The sequence below is a fragment of the Alosa pseudoharengus genome, unplaced genomic scaffold (assembly GCF_046254945.1).
Source record: "Alosa pseudoharengus isolate Yale_2024_CS ecotype anadromous, Long Island Sound unplaced genomic scaffold, YU_APseudo_1.1 YU_APseudo_1.1_scf_12, whole genome shotgun sequence".
Classification (NCBI taxonomy): Eukaryota; Metazoa; Chordata; class Actinopteri; order Clupeiformes; family Clupeidae; genus Alosa; species Alosa pseudoharengus.
In genome coordinates this window covers 12464825-12485257 of record NW_027468587.1, presented here as the reverse complement: position 1 = coordinate 12485257, position 20433 = coordinate 12464825, and the positions used below count along the sequence as shown (strand labels likewise).

General features: G+C 41.5%; 1 protein-coding gene across 1 annotated transcript in view; it reads right to left on the bottom strand.

Moving 5' to 3' along the window:
- The window catches only part of LOC143118625 (CMP-N-acetylneuraminate-beta-galactosamide-alpha-2,3-sialyltransferase 1-like), an 89794-nt gene that overhangs the window by 58323 nt on the left and 11038 nt on the right, over positions 1 to 20433 (bottom strand). The window contains exons 3-5 of the mRNA XM_076279650.1: positions 15908 to 16087; positions 14491 to 14536; positions 6232 to 6358 (exon numbers count right to left, since the gene is read on the bottom strand). Coding sequence (XP_076135765.1) covers positions 6232 to 6358; positions 14491 to 14536; positions 15908 to 16087 — 353 coding nt within the window. The remainder of the gene's footprint in view (positions 1 to 6231; positions 6359 to 14490; positions 14537 to 15907; positions 16088 to 20433) is intronic.

The window sequence follows — 20433 nt, the reverse complement described above, 5'->3', positions numbered from 1 at the left end:
TGCACATGTTTTTTTTTATGTTGTTTTGAATAGCCACTGCGTACCGTGTTTGTTGGCGTGTTGTTTCAAAATCTGCAGAATCATTTTATGCAAGCAAACCGCATACAGAGACATCCTTTATTGTTGAGGTCAGACATGATAATCATCCAAACATCTTGCATCTTTGCAATCAGGCTGTGCACTGATTCAGTGCTGGCAAAACTCTCTGGTCCTGCGCCGTACTGAGAGGGGGAGTGGCCAGCGGCTATAGTGGCAAAAGCCAATATGTGCTTCTTTTACCGATATATTTAACAATATCTTTTGCATTTCTTATACAAACAATGTCAAACTTGGCACTGCACTTACTTGTGCCCATAGCAAGACACCTGTTTGAAATCAATCGGACGAATGGCTAGAGAGATATTCAAATAACAGACAGACAAACAAACAGACAGGCATCCACAGCAGCAGGCTGGCTAGCCGGTGAATCCGTGGAAGCAATCCACATATTTGTTAATTTTGGTGTCTTCTTTAGTAAATTTAATCTTCTTTCATCCGTTAGATCCTTTAACTTTCTTTTTTGGACCCCACCCGGATGCTTTCTTTGACTGGGCATTTTTGCTAGTTAGTGCTGTGCTCACTCTGATTTTTTTTTCTCATGTTATGCGCACATTCTGTTGACTCGCCGATGAGGCTCCCTGAGGCCCCCTAGAGGCGAGGCCCGGGGCTGCAGCCCACATAGCCCCCTTTGTTAAGTGTCTGTCTCTGGTCCTGAGCTGTGCTGTGTGAGAGGGGGAGTGGACACAGTAAAGCAGAGAAAGCCAATGTGTGCTTCTTTTACCAATATTCTTTCACACAAACATACGGGTATTTGTGGGCGTTTTTGCGAGGTAACCAGGTACGCCATTTTTTTGGAGGTGCAAACAAACGCTGCATTGCCATTGAGATTACATAGTAAGGAGCTGGCTCAAGGGTTGTGAATGTATTTTGTCGTGTTTAGTTGTATAATGAAAGCACAGCTTTTATAGCCATCCATGCGTCTTCCCTTCTGGCTCTTTGGCTATGAATTTGGTAACTATAGCGGACTATTTGATGTCTTTAGAACACTAAACAGGTGGGGGTGTCAAATGTTAAGTTTCTCCAGTCTAGATTTTTTTACGTTAATCACTCCTATGATGTATTGCTATTGTCTATCCAAAGTAAAATACTTGTTTCGAAGTTAACTGATGGTCAATCAACCAAAACTCTGATAGTTTGCACCTCCAAGTGGTGTGTGACGTAGGTCTGTGACGCGAGTTTGTGTGAAAGAATATTTAATAATAACTTTTGCATTACTAATCAAGCTTTTGCTTACTTTAAACAAGCTTGGCACTGCAGATACTCTACCCGTAGCAAGACACCTGCCAAGTTTGAAATCAATCGGACAAATGGTCTGAGAGATATGCAAATACAGATAGACGGTCCTGTAATTTATACAACACCAAAACAGAAAAAGTTGGGACGTTGTGTAAAATGTGAATAAAAACAGAATGTAATAATCTGCAACTTTCTGAAACTCATATTTAGTTGCAAAAAGGACACAGACGACATATCAAATGTTGAAAATGACAAATTTGACTATTTCATCGAAAATATATGTTCATTTCGAATTTGATACCAGCAAAATGTTTCAAAAAAAGTTGGGACGGGCTAACAAAATGCTAGAAAAGTTGTGTAATGATAAAGAAAACAAAAGGAGGAATATTTCACAACTAATTAAGGTAACTGGCAACACGATTGGATATAAAAAAGAGCATCCCAGAGAGGCAGGGTCCCTTAGAAGTAAAGATGTAGGGGTATTCTTCAATCTGTGTAAACCTGTGTGCACAAATGATGAAACAATGTATTTTAATGTTTCTTAAGATGCAATTGTGAAGTATTTGGGGAGTTCATCATCTACAGGACATAATATTATTAAAACATTCAGAGAATCCAGAGAAATCTTAGCAAACAAGGGAAAGAGCTGAAAAACAAATTAGATGGCCATGGTCTTTTGGACCTCAGATGGCACTGCATCAACACCAGACCTGTCATTGTGGGGCTCAGGAAAACCTCTGATAACTATTGTCTATGTGCACAATTTGATACTCAATTAAACATATGCAGCCAAGATTGTAACAGTCAAAACAGCCAACATTGTATTGAGACATGATACATAAAATGATACATAAAATGCCACCATCTTTTCTGGGCCTAAAATGGACTGAGGTAACATGTAAAAAGGCCCTGTGTTTATACCAATCAAAATTTGCCATTCTTTTTGAAAATCATGGACTCATCTGGGCTAAAGAGGAGAGGGCCTATTCAAGTATCCAACCTATTCAACTTGTTTTAGTGTTCAGTTCAAAACCCAACATCTATGATGGTGTGGAGGAGTATTAGTGCCTACAGCATGGTTATCTTGCACATTTGGCAAAGCACAATCAATTCTGAATGGTTTTGAGCAACATATCCCATCCCACACTCCCATCCAGGCAATGTATTTTCCAGGGAAGACCTTGAATATTTCAGGAAAACAATGGCAAAATTAATTCTGCACATATTTAAATAGTATTTCTCCACAGAGGAAGAGTCCCGGTGCTAAAATGGCCTGTCTGCAGTCCAGATTTGTCAAATTAGGTGCATAATGGAATCATACCTGCAAACTCAGAAGGGCTGAAAAAGGTGACATATTTCTGAAAGACGCGCATAGGTAGACCTGCAATAATAAATATTGAATATTATCATATTATATTATAATAAACGTGCAGTAAGCAGAATTTAAATATGGCTGCATTTGGCACTTTTACATATTAAAATGACATAGTCCTAACAGTAGGCCGACCAGCTGTTTTGAGTTAAGGCCATGTTTAGCCTAATTGAATAACTTAATGATGGAGAAGATATTTTCAGACCTGCCAGGGAAAACACATTGCCCACCTTGGCCTTCATGTATGCAGCTAAAAACAGACCAAACAACATAAATGTTGACAATCTGTTTTAAAGCCTAATCCTTATCTATAAAAAATCACTGGTGTTGATAAAAAGGGACTGTGGATATCCATTTTCTGGTCTCTATTCTAGCATGTCTGGTTTATTAGTACCTCTTTTCAATCCATTATTATTATGACCGCCGCGCAGCGAAGCGGTCAATGATTCCCGGGACACTGAAAGACCGGGGTAGACGAAACTTGGTGGGCATGTAACCCCATATGGATAGCATGGAACCATCGTTTTGATCTGTAGCCCCCCCGCTGGACTGCACCCCCCGAAAGGAGGGTAGGGCAGACACAGTTTTCTGTGAATATCTCGAGAACCGTAAGGTTTAGGAGGACCATTTTTTTTTTTGTATGTTGATCTCAAGGGGCCATGTCAACCCATTCCATAACCACTCATTTCATGTATAGCGCCACCTAGTTAAACACAAAAAAGTAAAAATGAGGTGTTGTAATCACAGGTATCTGTGACCTAACATAGTCAAAACTGCACGAAATTGGAAGTGTAGGATCATTATGACACCCTCTGAATGCACGTCAAGTTTCGTGGAATTCCGTTCATGGGGGGCCACACAATAAATTCATTTATGTTACTATACACCAACTGGCCTGTAGGTGGCCGGAGACAGTTTTCTGTGAATATCTCGAGAACCGTAGGGCCTAGGAGGTCCACCTTTTTTTTGTATGTTGATCTCAAGGGGCCATGTCAACCCATCCCATTACCACTTATTTCATGTATAGCGCCACCTAGTTAAAAATTAAAAAGCAAAAAATTAGGTGTTTTCATCACAATATCTCTGGCTGACATGGTCAAAACTGCACGAAATTGAAAGTGTAGGATCATTTTGACACCCTCCGAATGCATGCCAAGTTTTGTGTACTTTCGTTCATGGGGGGCCTTACAATAAAATAATTTATGTGTACATTTAGTGACGTACACCAACAAGGATTCCCGGGACACTGAAAGACCGGGGTACACAAAACTTGGTGGGCATGTACCCCCACATGGATAGCATGGAACCGTCATTTTTCGTTTTGATCTGTAGCCCCCCCGCTGGACTGGACCCCCCGAAAGGAGGGTAGGCCAGACACAGTTCTCTGTGAATATCTTGAGAACTGTAGGGCCTAGGATGACCATTTTTTTCCGTATATTTGCCTCCAGGGGTCATGTTAACCCATTTCATTTGCACACATGTGCACAAACAGATACACACACACACACACAGTAATCATACGTATGACACATACTCACACAGTAGACATATGTACGCTTCCATGCACAGACACATACGCAGGCACACACACAAGCACGCACACACACACACTCACACACACACACACCCACACACATAACATAAACATAACACAAACAATCAAGAATTTCTCAGAATTATGAACAGGCAAGATGGAGGTGGGGTTGTATAAAATGAATTTTACATGTGAAAATCTATGAACTAATCATGTTTTGGTACTTGTTGTCTAGCAGATACCAGTGAGAATTGAGTGTGGATAATGCAATTTAGTGAGACAGTTAGAATCATATAGGCCTTTCAGCGTGATTTCTTTTTGTGGAAAAAATGTGCTGGACTGGGCGGCGGTCATATTTTGTACCGCTCTGCGGTACATCTAGTTTTATATTTTTTTGTGAAGAAATACATCTATCCCTCATGTTATGTTGGTGTCTTTCTGCTCCTCTCATGTCTACTGAGGCTGCAATGATCACTTCCAACTAAAGGGGCGGGTCTCAGCAATAGGTGCGTTATGTCAGTCTACTCTAGAAGCCTAGGTCTCGCTTGTTTGCGCGCTAATTATCAAGAATTATGATCTATATGCTACACAGAAAACAAACAAATTAAACACCTATCACTGAGCAAGTCAAAATATTTTGCTAGGTCCACTTTCAGATTTGTTGCAAATAACTACATTTGGCCTTGGAAAGGTCTGCGCTCCCTGAGAACGTCATGTAACCATCAGACACATGGAAAATATAATGCTAAATGAAATAACTCGCGAACAAGCAATAACTTTCCAAGACAATATTAAACTATTAATTCACAATCGCACTCAGTGTAGAGTCGTTTTTTTCCGCAAAGCAATTCAAAACGGCCAGCTGCGGGAACGTGAATTTGCGAGTAAACCTCACTTGTTAACCTCACCTCAGCAAGTCTTTCATTTAACCCACCGAGGGCAAGAGAAAAGTAACCTAACAATATGATGTTTTACCTTGAGTTTATAGTCAGAGAGAGTGTAGCATGTGGCCCGTGTTTGTTAGCTAACATTTTCTTTTTTTCCTTGGTCATATCGCTGCTGCAGGCAGGCTATGCGTAACAGAAAGTGAGAGAGATAAAGCCCGCCCTCAGAAACAACTGATAGGTAGCAAGGTAGGTCTTCAAAAATAGCACAAATCCAATCAGAGAGAGGCCAATCACTTGCCTATCAATCTCGCATGAAATCGACGATAGTCTCACTCCAGACTATGGGAGGTTGACCCCCCCCCGCCCCCCGAAAAAAAAAACTCTTCGGATCTACACGATTCATGTGAATGACATATTTTGATTCAAAAACGAAAGGTGACTAGTTTGCAGGTATGCTGGAATGACTAAGAATACCCCATGCTGTTGAGCAACTGAAATCCTATATCGGGACGACGGGGAATAATGGGACAACATTTCACTCTCAAAACTCTAGTAACTGGTCTCCTCAGTTCCTAAACATTTACAGTATTTTGTTAATTGAAGAGTTGAAGCAGCACAGTGGTAAACATGCTCCCATCCCAACTTTTTTTGAAACATGTTGCTGGCATCAAATTCAAAATTAACATATATTTTCAATGAAATAGTCCAAATTTTCATTTTCAACATTTGATATATTGTCTATGTCCTTTTTGCTGATAATTGGTTTACGGTATATTATCACATTCTGTTTTCATTTGCATTTTACACAATGTCCCAACTTTTTCTGTTTTGGGGTTGTAGATAGAAGTGATAAATCATGATTAACTATAAAAAGTCAGTGACTAATTGTGATTAAAAAGTAATTGTTTGACAGCCCTTATATGGGTTTTTATGCCTTTAATTTGATAGGACAGGAAGCAAGTAGGAGAGAGAGATGGCGTGCAATCGGAAAATGACCTGGGTTGAACTCAAACCCCAGGTCCCCATGGACCAAAATTTGGTTTGTGCGCTATAGCCAGCTCGCATACCCACATCAGGACATAAAATCGTGACAAAATCGTGACAGCTCACCTGGTCACATATGTGAAGAGCAAGAACCACAGTCATAAACCCAGTGGATGGTTGGTGGCCATTTCCTTTTAGCCAGACCTCATGGACATACTGCATGAAACTGGGGTTAACAACCATCACCTGAGAAAAGGTAGAAGAGACTTATCACTTTCACAAATTACCAGGATAGCATTAGTGATATTTGAGTCATGTTACACACTTCACTTATCAATAACATATGTCTGAGATGACGTGACGATAATGGCCATGACACTGTGGTCGGGCAACCTCATGTGAAAAGATACTTGCAACAGCATAGAGATGTGAAGTAAAGTGCACTGGCTGAGCATAAAAAATATGTCTCAACTCTATTAAGCAATAAAAAGATACCCGCACACTGTTTCTATAAGCTCCCAGAGTGGTTTATTAACAACGTTTCGACCAGAGGTCTTTGTCAGTCTCTGGTCGAAACGTATGACCGCCGCTCAGTCCTGTGAATCCATTCAGCAAAAATAAATCACATTAATCAATTTGTCTCCATCTTCTACTCCATCCCCCACTCTTGAAACTTTTGTGTATGCTTGTTTGGCATGTGTGTTTGCGGGCCGCACAGAAAGTAGCCTACTGGCGCTGCAAAGGTGAATAGATTTGTAGCACTTGCCAAAAAATGTGTAGCATTGTTATAAAACCTTTAAAATCTCTAAACAATCACAAGTAGGGCAAAAAGTATTTGGGAAAAGCAGAAGGTAGCAGCATCATGTATTTATTTATTTATTTATTATTAAACAAAACAATCCCTGTCAACAGCTATCAAGAAGAGAGGTCATGTCATGGATTTTTGTGAATGTTTCTTCTTCTACATATGCAAGAGTTTAGTCAACTAGTTCATATGATATTCAACTTTATTGTCAATGCACAAATTAAATACCAGTAGTCTAAAACAAAATGCAGTTTTACCCAGTGGTGCAAATAACTGACATGTCCAAAAGGGCCTTCATGAAATGCGTCTCTAGACTGTTCATACACATTTTAACGGGCCAAGTTGAAGAGCTGCTGTCCGTTATTGTTCGTGCAAATATAGGCTGATTCATGGTTAATCTGGCTTTCGCCAGACCAAGCTCAATCTTTTAAGAAATCGAAAAAGAAATTGCTGGCAGATCAGGCTGGGTTCACCCAGCCTAGTCCATGGTAGGCGCCCGATAGAAATATTGTTTAATTTTGCGATTGAGATATCCACGCACTGGCGCCCCCTCTGCGACGTTCACCCCCCGGTTTCAGAGCTATTCTAAAAGCAAAAATGCATAGAGGGAGTTATGACAAAACCGTGACTGTTAACAAACTATAAGCTATATAAGGTAGGCCCTATGCTAGGCCTATTACACAACATACATTGTCACTAGGCTATGCTGGCGACCCAAATAAAATCTCCTTTGGGAACCAATGGCTTACAGTATCAAGCGGACCTAAGCTGCCACCTCTTGGCGAAAAGTTAATAGTTTTGCATATCAGTAGTAATACATTTTACGCGCTACATGAATCACGGAAAGCGCAAATAAAGACACTTCTAAATGGGACCCACTGTTTGGATACTTCACACACATGTCCTTTTTAATTGCATAGACTACAACTACCAAGCTGGAATCAAAGCACATCGACTCCCCTCTCACACCCTAAACACGCACTTCGAACAAACAAAAAGCGTCCCAGTCTCATGGTATAGCCATAGGCCAAACTGTATCGGACCGACCGGTGTAACGTTGGTACTAAATCATCCATCGCAAAGAATGATTTTTGTAGCACGTGCAACAAATGTATAGTTACAGCCCTGCCCTGGATACATCTCTCAACGTGCGCTCTAAAACATTTGGTTTAAATGGAGATGTAGATCATCACGGGTGCGTTAATAAATCTACATTGCGGCGAGTTGAGACAAATTATTCACTTTGACGAATTTATGTTTCAGTCCTAGTTACTTTACTTTGAGCCATGCTCTTCCTTACTTGAATCACCTTTGAAAATAGAGGATTGAAGTAGCCTAGTGGGTGTTTTGGAATGAACGTTGACTCAGATGCTTTTTGAGACTTTGAGCAGAAATGTCCCAGCCCGGTGTTTAGGATGCATCATAGACAGATTATCTTTCAGGTATATATTTTCCATTACATTAATCAGAAAACCATCACGTTAGCGAACGTGTTGTGGCTAACTCACTTAACTCCTGCTAGTAGCCTAGGTTATGCTCAGAAGAGAATGAGATGACAGTCGAAAGATACAATTAGTGCTGTTATCAATTTGCTTGGTAGCCTATAACCGCATTTATGGTTTTCTACAAATACATCAATAATCAAATTGGCCTCCATCACTCAACCAATGCTAACGGTAACATTATTTTACCTATGTCCTAGGCTATTACTTGTATAAGATTAACGTAGCCTACCTGCAGTAAAAACCAAGCATTTCCGATAAACATTCTCAGATTTATTTCGGCTTCAAGAAAACATGGGAATTACATTTTATGTGGAAATCATCCTACCCTTATTAGACGTTCTCTGTGGTCAACTACAGGGTTGTCCTTGTAGGAAGTGTCTATTGTCTTTCCAACCCACTTAAGATTAACTTCCAACAAAATTACGTCTCACTGCAACGATGCGCCATCTGGTGGACAAACGACTACGTAACGGCAATACTGGAAATGCAGCCAAATGATGATGAATATTTGGTTTTCCTTTAATCCTACTGAATGTGTAATTATGAATCGGCCGTTCTAATTGCCGATACCGATAGTATGTGCGTGCCTGTGTGTGCGTGTGTGCACCACCATCTACAGGCCAATGAGTGTACAGTCACTAAATGTACACATAACTTAATTTTTTTGACCCCCCATGGATGAAATTCTACAAAACGTGGCATACCCCCAGAGAATGTCAGGTTAATCATACACATAAAATTTGGTGCAGTTCTGAACATCTTAACTGAAGAGAGAGGCAATTAAAGCAGAATGATATTGTATTTTTTACCGGGGGGGGGTGCAAATCACAAATGAGTGATTATGGGCTAGGTTGATGTGGGCCCTTGAGACCAACATACCATACAAATTTCTTCATCCTCGGTGCCACGGTTCAGGTAGTTATTTAGGAAAAACTGCATTTTTTGGGTTTCAGGGGCCCAGCGCGGGGGAGTTTTTCCGTAAAACTCTAGTGGGGCTACATGTCCACCAAATTTCATGTGCCCCTAAATTCAGGAATTAGATGATGGGGAAAAAAAAAAAAAAACTCTGCCAATCCCTTATATGACCGCTTCGCTAGCTATGCTAGCGGCGGTCATAATAAACTACTCTGGGAGCTTATAGAAACAGTGTGCGGGTATCTTTTTATTTTTTATTTTTCAATTGTCGGCTAAGCCTTATACCCAGCACCTGTTAAAATTTTGTAGATGTGCGTGCACTCCACTCTTTGTTAACTCTATTAAGCTACATTCTGATTTTGTGATTTTAATTTACATTGAGTGCTTCAAACCTGACCCACTGCTTTCATTGCTAAGCTTGCATTTGTATTACCATCTTCAATGATGTGAACAACATTCATGGCATGTTGTGTTGACAGCATACATTTTTTTTGCCTCAGCAAACTTTGACATGAGTAAACAAAACTAACTGACTAAAGCCACCATCAGACAGGACAAGTTTTTTGCAGTGTGGTGCACCTATTTTGATGTTGTTTTGTATCGGCAGTAAATGTTTCACATTTTGCTTATGCGCCCAGCACACCTCGTGTTTTGTGCTCTTGCTGCACCTCACATTTTTTTTCCATAGGTGTGCTGAGCGCCTCCGATTGAATAAAAAAAAACAAAAAACAAACGTCATTCCTGTTGCACTCTGTTTAGAAAAATATATGAAAAAAGCCTTTAATTAAACTTGGCAAACTAGTTAAAAACACATGGGCCTACGCTTTGCCGCCATATTGGTCTTCTTCAGAGCATAAAAAACAGGAAGTAGGTCAAGGTTTAAAAAGGCACCCATAGTGTATGCCATGACCCGTGTAGTTTTTAAACTTTTCCAGCTTGTATACTCCATTGTGACCTGAACTATGATTTGCTGTTTTTGTGTATATTTATTGTCTGATATGCTTGTTGTTGTGACTAAATTAAAGAAAAGAACTAAAACAGAACATCTGTGAATCATAAAGGGATGCAATTTTGTGAGGAGGAATTGGCTAATCATCAATAAGCAAAGTACTAATTGTGGCTGTCAAGCGATTAAAAACATTAATCTAATTAATTACATAGTCTGTGATAAATTAATCTAAATTAATCGCATGCATCCACTTTTTAAAAAATATTTCAATTCAAATTAATTTTGGCAGCTAGCGAAGCGGTCATATAAGGGATTGGCAGAGGTTTTTTTTTTTTTTCCCCATCATCTAATTCCTGAATTTAGGGGCACATGAAATTTGGTGGACATGTAGCCCCACTAGAGTTTTACGGAAAAACTCCCCCGCGCTGGGCCCCTGAAACCCAAAAAATGCAGTTTTTCCTAAATAACTACCTGAACCGTGGCACCGAGGATGAAGAAATTTGTATGGTATGTTGGTCTCAAGGGCCCACATCAACCTAGCCCATAATCACTCATTTGTGATTTGCACCCCCCCCCGGTAAAAAATACAATATCATTCTGCTTTAATCGCCCCTCTCTTCAGTTAAGATGTTCAGAACTGCACCAAATTTTATGTGTATGATTAACCTGACATTCTCTGGGGGTATGCCACGTTTTGTAGAATTTCATCCATGGGGGGTCAAAAAAATTAAGTTATGTGTACATTTAGTGACTGTACACTCATTGGCCTGTAGATGGTGGTGCACACACGCACACACAGGCACGCACATACTATCGGTATCGGCAATTAGAACGGCCGATTCATAATTACACATTCAGTAGGATTAAAGGAAAACCAAATATTCATCATCATTTGGCTGCATTTCCAGTATTGCCGTTACGTAGTCGTTTGTCCACCAGATGGCGCATCGTTGCAGTGAGACGTAATTTTGTTGGAAGTTAATCTTAAGTGGGTTGGAAAGACAATAGACACTTCCTACAAGGACAACCCTGTAGTTGACCACAGAGAACGTCTAATAAGGGTAGGATGATTTCCACATAAAATGTAATTCCCATGTTTTCTTGAAGCCGAAATAATGCAAATCAATGCGAGGTGTGCGAACGCAGTTGTCAACACACATTTTGAAGTGCATAGTTTCATAGTTGTCGCAAGATACGCGGACGAGGAGCCCCCCCGCATACATGCAACAGCACACATTGTTCCGTCCTGTTACAAAAATTAGATGATTGTCCCTCCACAAGTAGGCCTACACATCATGGCGTCCTTGCGTAGCTCGATGCATTCAGACTTGCGTACGTTGTGTTGACTAGGAATTGCGCCTTACACATCAAATTTAATGAGAAGGGTAATACAAGAGACAGTGAAGGAAGTCTAAAAGACAAGGAGAAGCAGATAAATATTAGCACTAGGGCTTTCAAAATAACGTGTTAATTTTGATTACCAGTAATTACAGAAAAAATAACGTGTTAAAAAATGAACACTGATTATTTGCATTTCGTGCCACATCGGATATTCGGAAATTCTTATCTCCGATAGAGAAAAAATTACTTTAACACAAAGTCAGACCGGATTTTTTGCTCAGAGACTCGTGCGGAAGTCTTGTGCCCCAAGGTTTCCAACTTGACGTCACTATGATATTAATCTTTTTTCCGAGGTAGGGATTTCTAAAGTCGGGTCCTCCGAGCTTACGAACGGTAAGAAGGCGCTATGATGCCGCCTTCATGCCACATCAGATGTTCGGAAATTCCGACCTCCGATAGAGGAAAAATGACTTGAACGCAAAGTCAGGTCGGATTCTATGCTCGGAGACTCGTGTAAAACTCTTGTGCCCCAAGGTACCCAACTTGACGTATCATATTCTCCATCCACGTGAAGGCAGTATGAAGGAGGCGGATAAGAAACTGATGCTTGGTCCAGTGAATGCAACATTTTTCCTACGTAAAAAATGCCCAAATGGATCTTGTTCAGCATTGTTCTCTGCGATTTCCTGAGTAAGGAATTTTCGTACCATAGGAGTTTAAGTCTGAAATATCACCTCAATGCAAAGCAACCTGGAGGTAGGCTACGAGTTAGCACACCCCTTGATGATAATAAATAATGCTAGCCGGCCAGCCTTGTCAAAGTTAACTTTCTAAACTTATTGTTTACTTACTATAGCCTACCTATGACCTACTTACTAGCTTACCAGCGAACTCCCTTACTAAATCGACTGTATTACCGTGGTCTAGGTACTGCACACGTCATTGACAGACAGTGAGTGGAAACTTCAGTCATTTGCATTTACCATGCTAAAAAACTGACACCAGGCACTACACTGATGCCTGCGCCCAATAATTGCCCAGTAATATAAGCGATGTTGATTTGGCTATTCATTGATTCACTCCTCTGCCAAAATTAATTTGAATTGAAATATTTTTTAAAAAGTGGATGCATGCGATTAATTTAGATTAATTTATCACAGACTATGTAATTAATTAGATTAATGTTTTTAATCGCTATATTTATTGTCTGATATGCTTGTTGTTGTGACTAAATTAAAGAAAAGAACTAAAACAGAACATCTGTGAATCATAAAGGGATGCAATTTTGTGAGGAGGAATTGGCTAATCATCAATAAGCAAAGTACTAATTGTGGCTGTCAAGCGATTAAAAACATTAATCTAATTAATTACATAGTCTGTGATAAATTAATCTAAATTAATCGCATGCATCCACTTTTTAAAAAATATTTCAATTCAAATTAATTTTGGCAGAGGAGTGAATCAATGAATAGCCAAATCAACATCGCTTATATTACTGGGCAATTATTGGGCGCAGGCATCAGTGTAGTGCCTGGTGTCAGTTTTTTAGCATGGTAAATGCAAATGACTGAAGTTTCCACTCACTGTCTGTCAATGACGTGTGCAGTACCTAGACCACGGTAATACAGTCGATTTAGTAAGGGAGTTCGCTGGTAAGCTAGTAAGTAGGTCATAGGTAGGCTATAGTAAGTAAACAATAAGTTTAGAAAGTTAACTTTGACAAGGCTGGCCGGCTAGCATTATTTATTATCATCAAGGGGTGTGCTAACTCGTAGCCTACCTCCAGGTTGCTTTGCATTGAGGTGATATTTCAGACTTAAACTCCTATGGTACGAAAATTCCTTACTCAGGAAATCGCAGAGAACAATGCTGAACAAGATCCATTTGGGCATTTTTTACGTAGGAAAAATGTTGCATTCACTGGACCAAGCATCAGTTTCTTATCCGCCTCCTTCATACTGCCTTCACGTGGATGGAGAATATGATACGTCAAGTTGGGTACCTTGGGGCACAAGAGTTTTACACGAGTCTCCGAGCATAGAATCCGACCTGACTTTGCGTTCAAGTCATTTTTCCTCTATCGGAGGTCGGAATTTCCGAACATCTGATGTGGCATGAAGGCGGCATCATAGCACCTTCTTACCGTTCGTAAGCTCGGAGGACCCGACTTTAGAAATCCCTACCTCGGAAAAAAGATTAATATCATAGTGACGTCAAGTTGGAAACCTTGGGGCACAAGACTTCCGCACGAGTCTCTGAGCAAAAAATCCGGTCTGACTTTGTGTTAAAGTAATTTTTTCTCTATCGGAGATAAGAATTTCCGAATATCCGATGTGGCACGAAATGCAAATAATCAGTGTTCATTTTTTAACACGTTATTTTTTCTGTAATTACTGGTAATCAAAATTAACACGTTATTTTGAAAGCCCTAGTGCTAATATTTATCTGCTTCTCCTTGTCTTTTAGACTTCCTTCACTGTCTCTTGTATTACCCTTCTCATTAAATTTGATGTGTAAGGCGCAATTCCTAGTCAACACAACGTACGCAAGTCTGAATGCATCGAGCTACGCAAGGACGCCATGATGTGTAGGCCTACTTGTGGAGGGACAATCATCTAATTTTTGTAACAGGACGGAACAATGTGTGCTGTTGCATGTATGCGGGGGGGCTCCTCGTCCGCGTATCTTGCGACAACTATGAAACTATGCACTTCAAAATGTGTGTTGACAACTGCGTTCGCACACCTCGCATTGATAAATCAGACCTAACAACACCTCCTGTTAAGTCATCTAGGTTTCATCCAACAAGGAATATATGGTGGAAATAATCTGGTGGAAATGAACAAGACTAAAAATAACTCACCAAGCTTGTATTTGCCATTATTGTTGATTTCACACGTGTGTATGTACTAGGGGATAAAAGAAAATTAGATCATCACACACATGTTCTGTTCAATTAATCACTTTCCATATACTGTCTGCTGATTCTGGCAACAACATGCATTAATGATGGGCTGTATTTTGGGTCACCAGCGCATGGCGTAAAGTTCGTTATTCACCTGCGCAAAGTTGAATTCGTTATTTTGCACCTTTATTTTTTAAACATTGCGCCCAGGGGTGTGGCAATTAACAACCTAGGGAGGGACCTGTCGCTTTGTCTAAAAATCGCTATCATACACCACCTAAACCTGGTCAGAAGTCAATGGCGAGTTGTTCATATGCTATTTTAAGAGCGCATGTCAACAGTCATATTGGCAGGTGCACGCACCATCCTTCTATCATTCATGAACGCACACCAGCGCACGTCCATGCAACGCATTACAAATTGCACGATTACAATGGTAAACATAATTAGAATAAAGATATTACGAAATACTGTACATCTCATGATGAGTAGTTATTCACCATCATTTGCAAATTGGTAATGACGGTTAAAAGTGATTAGGGGAGAGGCGAGAGACACTTATGGAGCACAGCTGAAGACGCACTGTCACGAGATATAAGCAACTCCTCTGCAGGATAAATGTTGTTTTATTCAGTCATTTGAGCAACATTTTCCAGCCTATGTTTTCGATGGTAACCCATTGTCAGTCAATAGTGAAAGTAACTGCAACTGTCTTGTCATTGACTGACTCCTTGGTGAAGTTAGTTTCACTTTGCCAATGAGTTCAAATAATAGACGAGTGCAAATGCGTGAAGGCTATGCTAGGTTTTAGTAAAGCATGGTTTAAGAATGACTATTCCATACGGTCTCGCAAGCAGCCTCCTTCAAATGCGCCGTTGAATGCCAAAATACCGATGCATTTATTTGACATATCGCGCGTTGCGCCGTTAAAGGGAATGACAAATGTCATTCTCATTGGTTTAAAATGATGTTACGCCCCAAACACACCCATATGACTGATTAAAAGACCTAGGAACACCTTGTTACGCCATGCGCTCCACTTTTGAGAACGAAACCCCTCCCAATGTGAACTGGACATCCTACTAAATTTGAATAGACTTTTGACGAGTGACGATGCACTTTAGAATGTCATGATAGGGCCCTATGTGTCTTAATGTTATCCTGTGTCTAATTTAAGGCCTCCTCAAAATACAACATTGGACAACAATAAACTGCATGGAGACATGTCCATGTGTTTCAGAATTAACTTTTCTTTGTAGGACACAGAGCACATAACAAAGTACATTGTTTCAGAAGTCCCTGTAGATGTATAGCAAACATAAAATGCAAATATAATACAAATATAAAATGCAGTAATTATGCCAGAACTTCTTACTGTCTGACATGGTGTGTGGTGAAGACACTGATCAGCCATTCCAGATCCAGGGGCTTGAAAGCAACCAGCACCAGGTGAGTAGAGTTGTCGACATCAACAGCACTTTCAGGATAAATGACGCGATGAGTAGTTTTTGATCCCACATCCTGCTCAAAGCCTTTGGTAGGACCTTTGTTTACCCTACATGTACAATGATCATATGTGAAGAGAATTCAAGAGGATATTTTCCCCTCTTTGATGGGTTAGGGTTAGAGTTAACACAAATTGACACAGCCATGACTCCTATTAAAGGACAGCTGATAGGAAGTAAAGAACTACTCTTATGGGACGTAATTGACCTGTCGCTAAGCCCCGCCCCCCATTGTTACCGTGTGAAAACTCGGACAAACAAACCAGACTTGATTAGAAATACATTGTGGACAATGGCAGCTGACAGTATATGAAAGCAGGCTTTGAGGACGTTTTGGTCGATAAAAGGATTTACTTTCCTCCAGAAGCTATCAAAAGGGACTTAATTATGCTATGGAGGGGTGTATTCAAAACTTTAGAATACATACAAGGTGACAAGCAGTTGTGGCGAGTAGCCGTGCAAATCCCACTGACGTTAGCTAGTGGAAGATTGATACTAAGATATGCTACGTTACGTTAATATTTGATGTAGTAAGAATATATGTAGTAGGTTAATGAACATTTTCATCTTGGGATTTAACAGGGAACCTGTGCCCACGCTGTTGGCTTAGTTGCCTACATTACGTCGAGCTGTTGCAAACGCGAGAGACGTCCTGTAGGATACTTTTGATGAAAATATACCCCGTTTTCTAGCCTCTCGGGGTACCGGCTATCAGTATTACACATCCCCAATGCAAAACGTTTGACCATGGTTATCCGTTGGGGTTTTTTGAGTTAATAAACTCCATAAATAACCATTAATTTGTCATTTTATGCCTGCCCCCTGTTGTTTCCTATGGAGTTGTCCGAGCTGATGTCCGAGTCCCATTGAGGCTGGACTGTCATTGGCTCATCAGCGTTCTAATAGTCCAGCGGACAGCCCATTGAGCCCCATTGTGGACCCGGAAATGTTGAGTACACCAAAGTTTTATGATGGAAATATATAGTATGGGTTCCCAGCATGCAGAAACTGCCGGATGCTAATTTGCATATGTTGGGCAATTTGTGTAATTGAGCTAATTAGCATAAATTAGCATAATAGCCTATATTGATCATATTATAATAGCTGCTTGGCCAATATGGACAATGTTAATATGTTTTAGGGGTTACTGGAGATGCTGAGTCCATTCAAAATCACTATTTAAACTTGGTTTGGTCACATTTTACTCTCATTAAGCTGATTTTGCTGAGTTTTTTGGTACAATTTAGACAGATTTTTGGAGGGTAGGGCTGTAGCGATATACAGTAGGGCTGTAACGATACACCAACCTAACAATTCGATTTGTATCACGATTTTTGAACCATGGTTTGATACAAACCTCGATTTTTCTTTTTTTGGAAGGGGGGGGGGCTAGACATTTCAATAGCCTACCTTAGAGTACCAGAGGATTACAATGTAATATATCTGTATTATTTTATATCCTGATATAAAAAGAGAGAATACTGAATGTCTGATATTTATGACAGCACACTTTATGCAGATTAGCCTATAGCTTAGGCCTACTATTTCTATTACAACTCTACCACATTCAGCTGTCTGGTTGAAGCCTGGAAATATTGTAAACAAAGTAGCATAGTTCGCTTGCTTATCCTAGTCTACTGATTGGACTGTTCAGTTTCCTCATGTGTGTTTAAGGTAATACTGTTCTCCTTGGGACAAGCCTTTTGGGAAACATTGGTATTGAGATGATCATTCAGTTCTCCCAGAATCCCCAGCGCGAAACATCGTGGGAATCTCAAGCACAGTCCAGTATGCTGGCATTGCACAGCTCCCCCAAGCCATTGCCATCCTCGGCACAGGCGTTCCCACATTCAGTCCAGCAATTAGTCTCTGGCTCGGCCACACAGCAGGTGGGGTGCTCACACCGCAAGAGCCCTACTCACCCTGGGGAACCACAACCACCAGCGGCCCAATGCGGGGCGTGCTAGCAGTCACCTGGTCTGTCGCCTCTCGTCCCCAGCTCCCTTCAGAGAACGCCCTCAGGTCGCACTTCCGCAGTGTGCACCACCGCAATGTTCCTCCAACACCTGGCGGGGCCTAGCCTCCACTGCCACAGACTCCCCGGCGCTGAGCACCGTAACTGGCACTGCACCTACGATGCTCCACTCCGTCGTCTCGCCAGTCGGGGCAGCAGACTCCAGTTCCATCGTAGCCGGACCACGCTGCGCACCGCTACAGCTACCGGCGTTGGCGTCCCTCCTCTGCTGCCTTGTCGTAGAGCTGTCCTCCGCTGTTTCGGCCACTCCACACCGCCACGATCGCGCCAAGGCCTAGACCTCTCTGGCTCGTGCCATCGGATTTCACACAACAAACTTTTTTCCCCCTTATTTTTCTAAAGAGTACCGGCGAACAGGCCGACTCGAACAGGCTCCGCCAACCGTCCATCCTCAAGGCACCACCTCATTGCCGCTCCACCTCTGCTCTGCTCCGCAGCCAGGGCCACCGCCAACTCCAGCCTAAAGCTGTCCGGCGGGGGCAGGGGCTCAAGGTCTTCTCTCGGTGAAGTCAGCGCCCAGGCCAGTGTCACTACCTTATTTTCCAAGGCCGCTTCCTCAGACCGCTCTCCCAGTCGCGTGAAGTCCTTCTCCGCAGTGGCCACTGCATCAAAACCCTCTTCAGGCAAGCATTTCTCCCATAGCTAGGTCCAGGCGACGGCTGGTCTCCTCCTGCGGCTTCTACTGAAGGCCTCTGTAAGCTTTTTAGTACCCCTTACAAGGGTTCTCTTCGGATCCTTTTGCTTGGGCCTCCACCTAGCGGTGAGCATGGGTGGATTATGAACTTTCGGGCCCCTGGGCCCAGATGTATTAAGGGCCCCCCATTAATTGTCGCATATGTGGAAGGGGGGTTTGGAGGTCCTTCCTCAGAAATGTTTTAATTTGTTTGATGTGATTTCCTGTATTCTGGTGCATTTTGGGGATGGCCAATACTAAATTCAATCAGATTCATAGCTGATAATACATCCTGATTGTTGATATTGAGGCAATGATTTCATGCAAAGGCTTGAGGTTCAGGGCTCCCTGACCCCTTGGGCCCCTGGGCCGGGCCCGGTAGGCCCGTGCAGTAATTCATCCTTGGCGGTGAGGTCTCCCACTCCCGGCTCCTCCAGCACTGAAGACACTGTCTCCTACAGAACGCAACTTGCTCCTCCATGGAAAACGTGCCCATCTACAGGTGCTGCTTTGGAAAGCAGCAGACCGTCCTGATCCACCGGCTGTGGATATTTAACCGCATTTGGAGGGAGTTAGATGACAGGTATGAAGAAAGGAGAGGAACTTGCCCGGCCTCGATTCAAGTCCTGTTGCTCCTCCTGGGCCCACTTCCCTGATAACGACGGAGACACGCTCTTAAGAGGGTTTTCTACGATTCATCTTACGATCGTTCGTTTGGTTTTTCCGACTGTTTCCCGAACATGCTTGTAGCGTGAACGCGCGTGCACTGCTCTTAAGATGCTCTTAAGGGGAGCTGTCCACGTTAATAGTTCTGAAATATCCTCTGATTTGACGGTGATGTCAGGTGACTGCACGTCACAGCTATAGGCCTACCATTTAAACTTCGGATCTACACATTAATTCACATCAATACGAAAATAGAAACACTTTGACATCTGCATGTAAGCATCCCAAGTAGGTTATATACCACAAAGAGACATAAATAATTGTAATTATTTTAAGATTAGATTGTTGCAATAATCTTTCGCGGTGCCACTTAAGAACACGTTTGAAGATAAGAAAAAAGTCGAGTAAGAAAGAGAGGAAATGTGTAGGCTTAGATTTTGATGCAGTAGGCTACAGACTAAACCACATGTTGCTTTCTCTGCTTTTTACCTCATAGGCCTAATAAAATATTCACTTAGCAAAGATAATGTCAAACTATTCTGGCAACGTCTCGTTTCATAACTTGATTGCATTTTTGTCCGCTTTTCATCACATTATTATGACCATTAAATGTAGGCTATTTTGCACGCTAAAATCTGATTCATCACAGGTAAACACAATAAAGAATGGGAACGTAAATTGGATTATGTATTCTAAGTTGTAATTCCTCTGTATGTCCTGTTGGTGACCTCAGTGAGAAGTACTGTTAAGACGCTCTTAGCCGGTAACGAGTACTCTGGAGCACTCGTAGATCTACGAGTGTTTTCACGATGCTCTTAAGCTACGTAAATCTTAAGACGTTCGTAAGAGGGACTTTACACACTTTATATTTACACAGCAAAAACAGCAGAAGGACAGGGATGAAGAGTCTGGAGAAGATGGCGACAGGACAACGGATGAGGACAGTGAGGAGTAGTAGAGGCTAGTTCTTCCCTTTGTTACTCAATTGTGAGTCACAGCAGAGGGCCAGTGAATAGCTATTT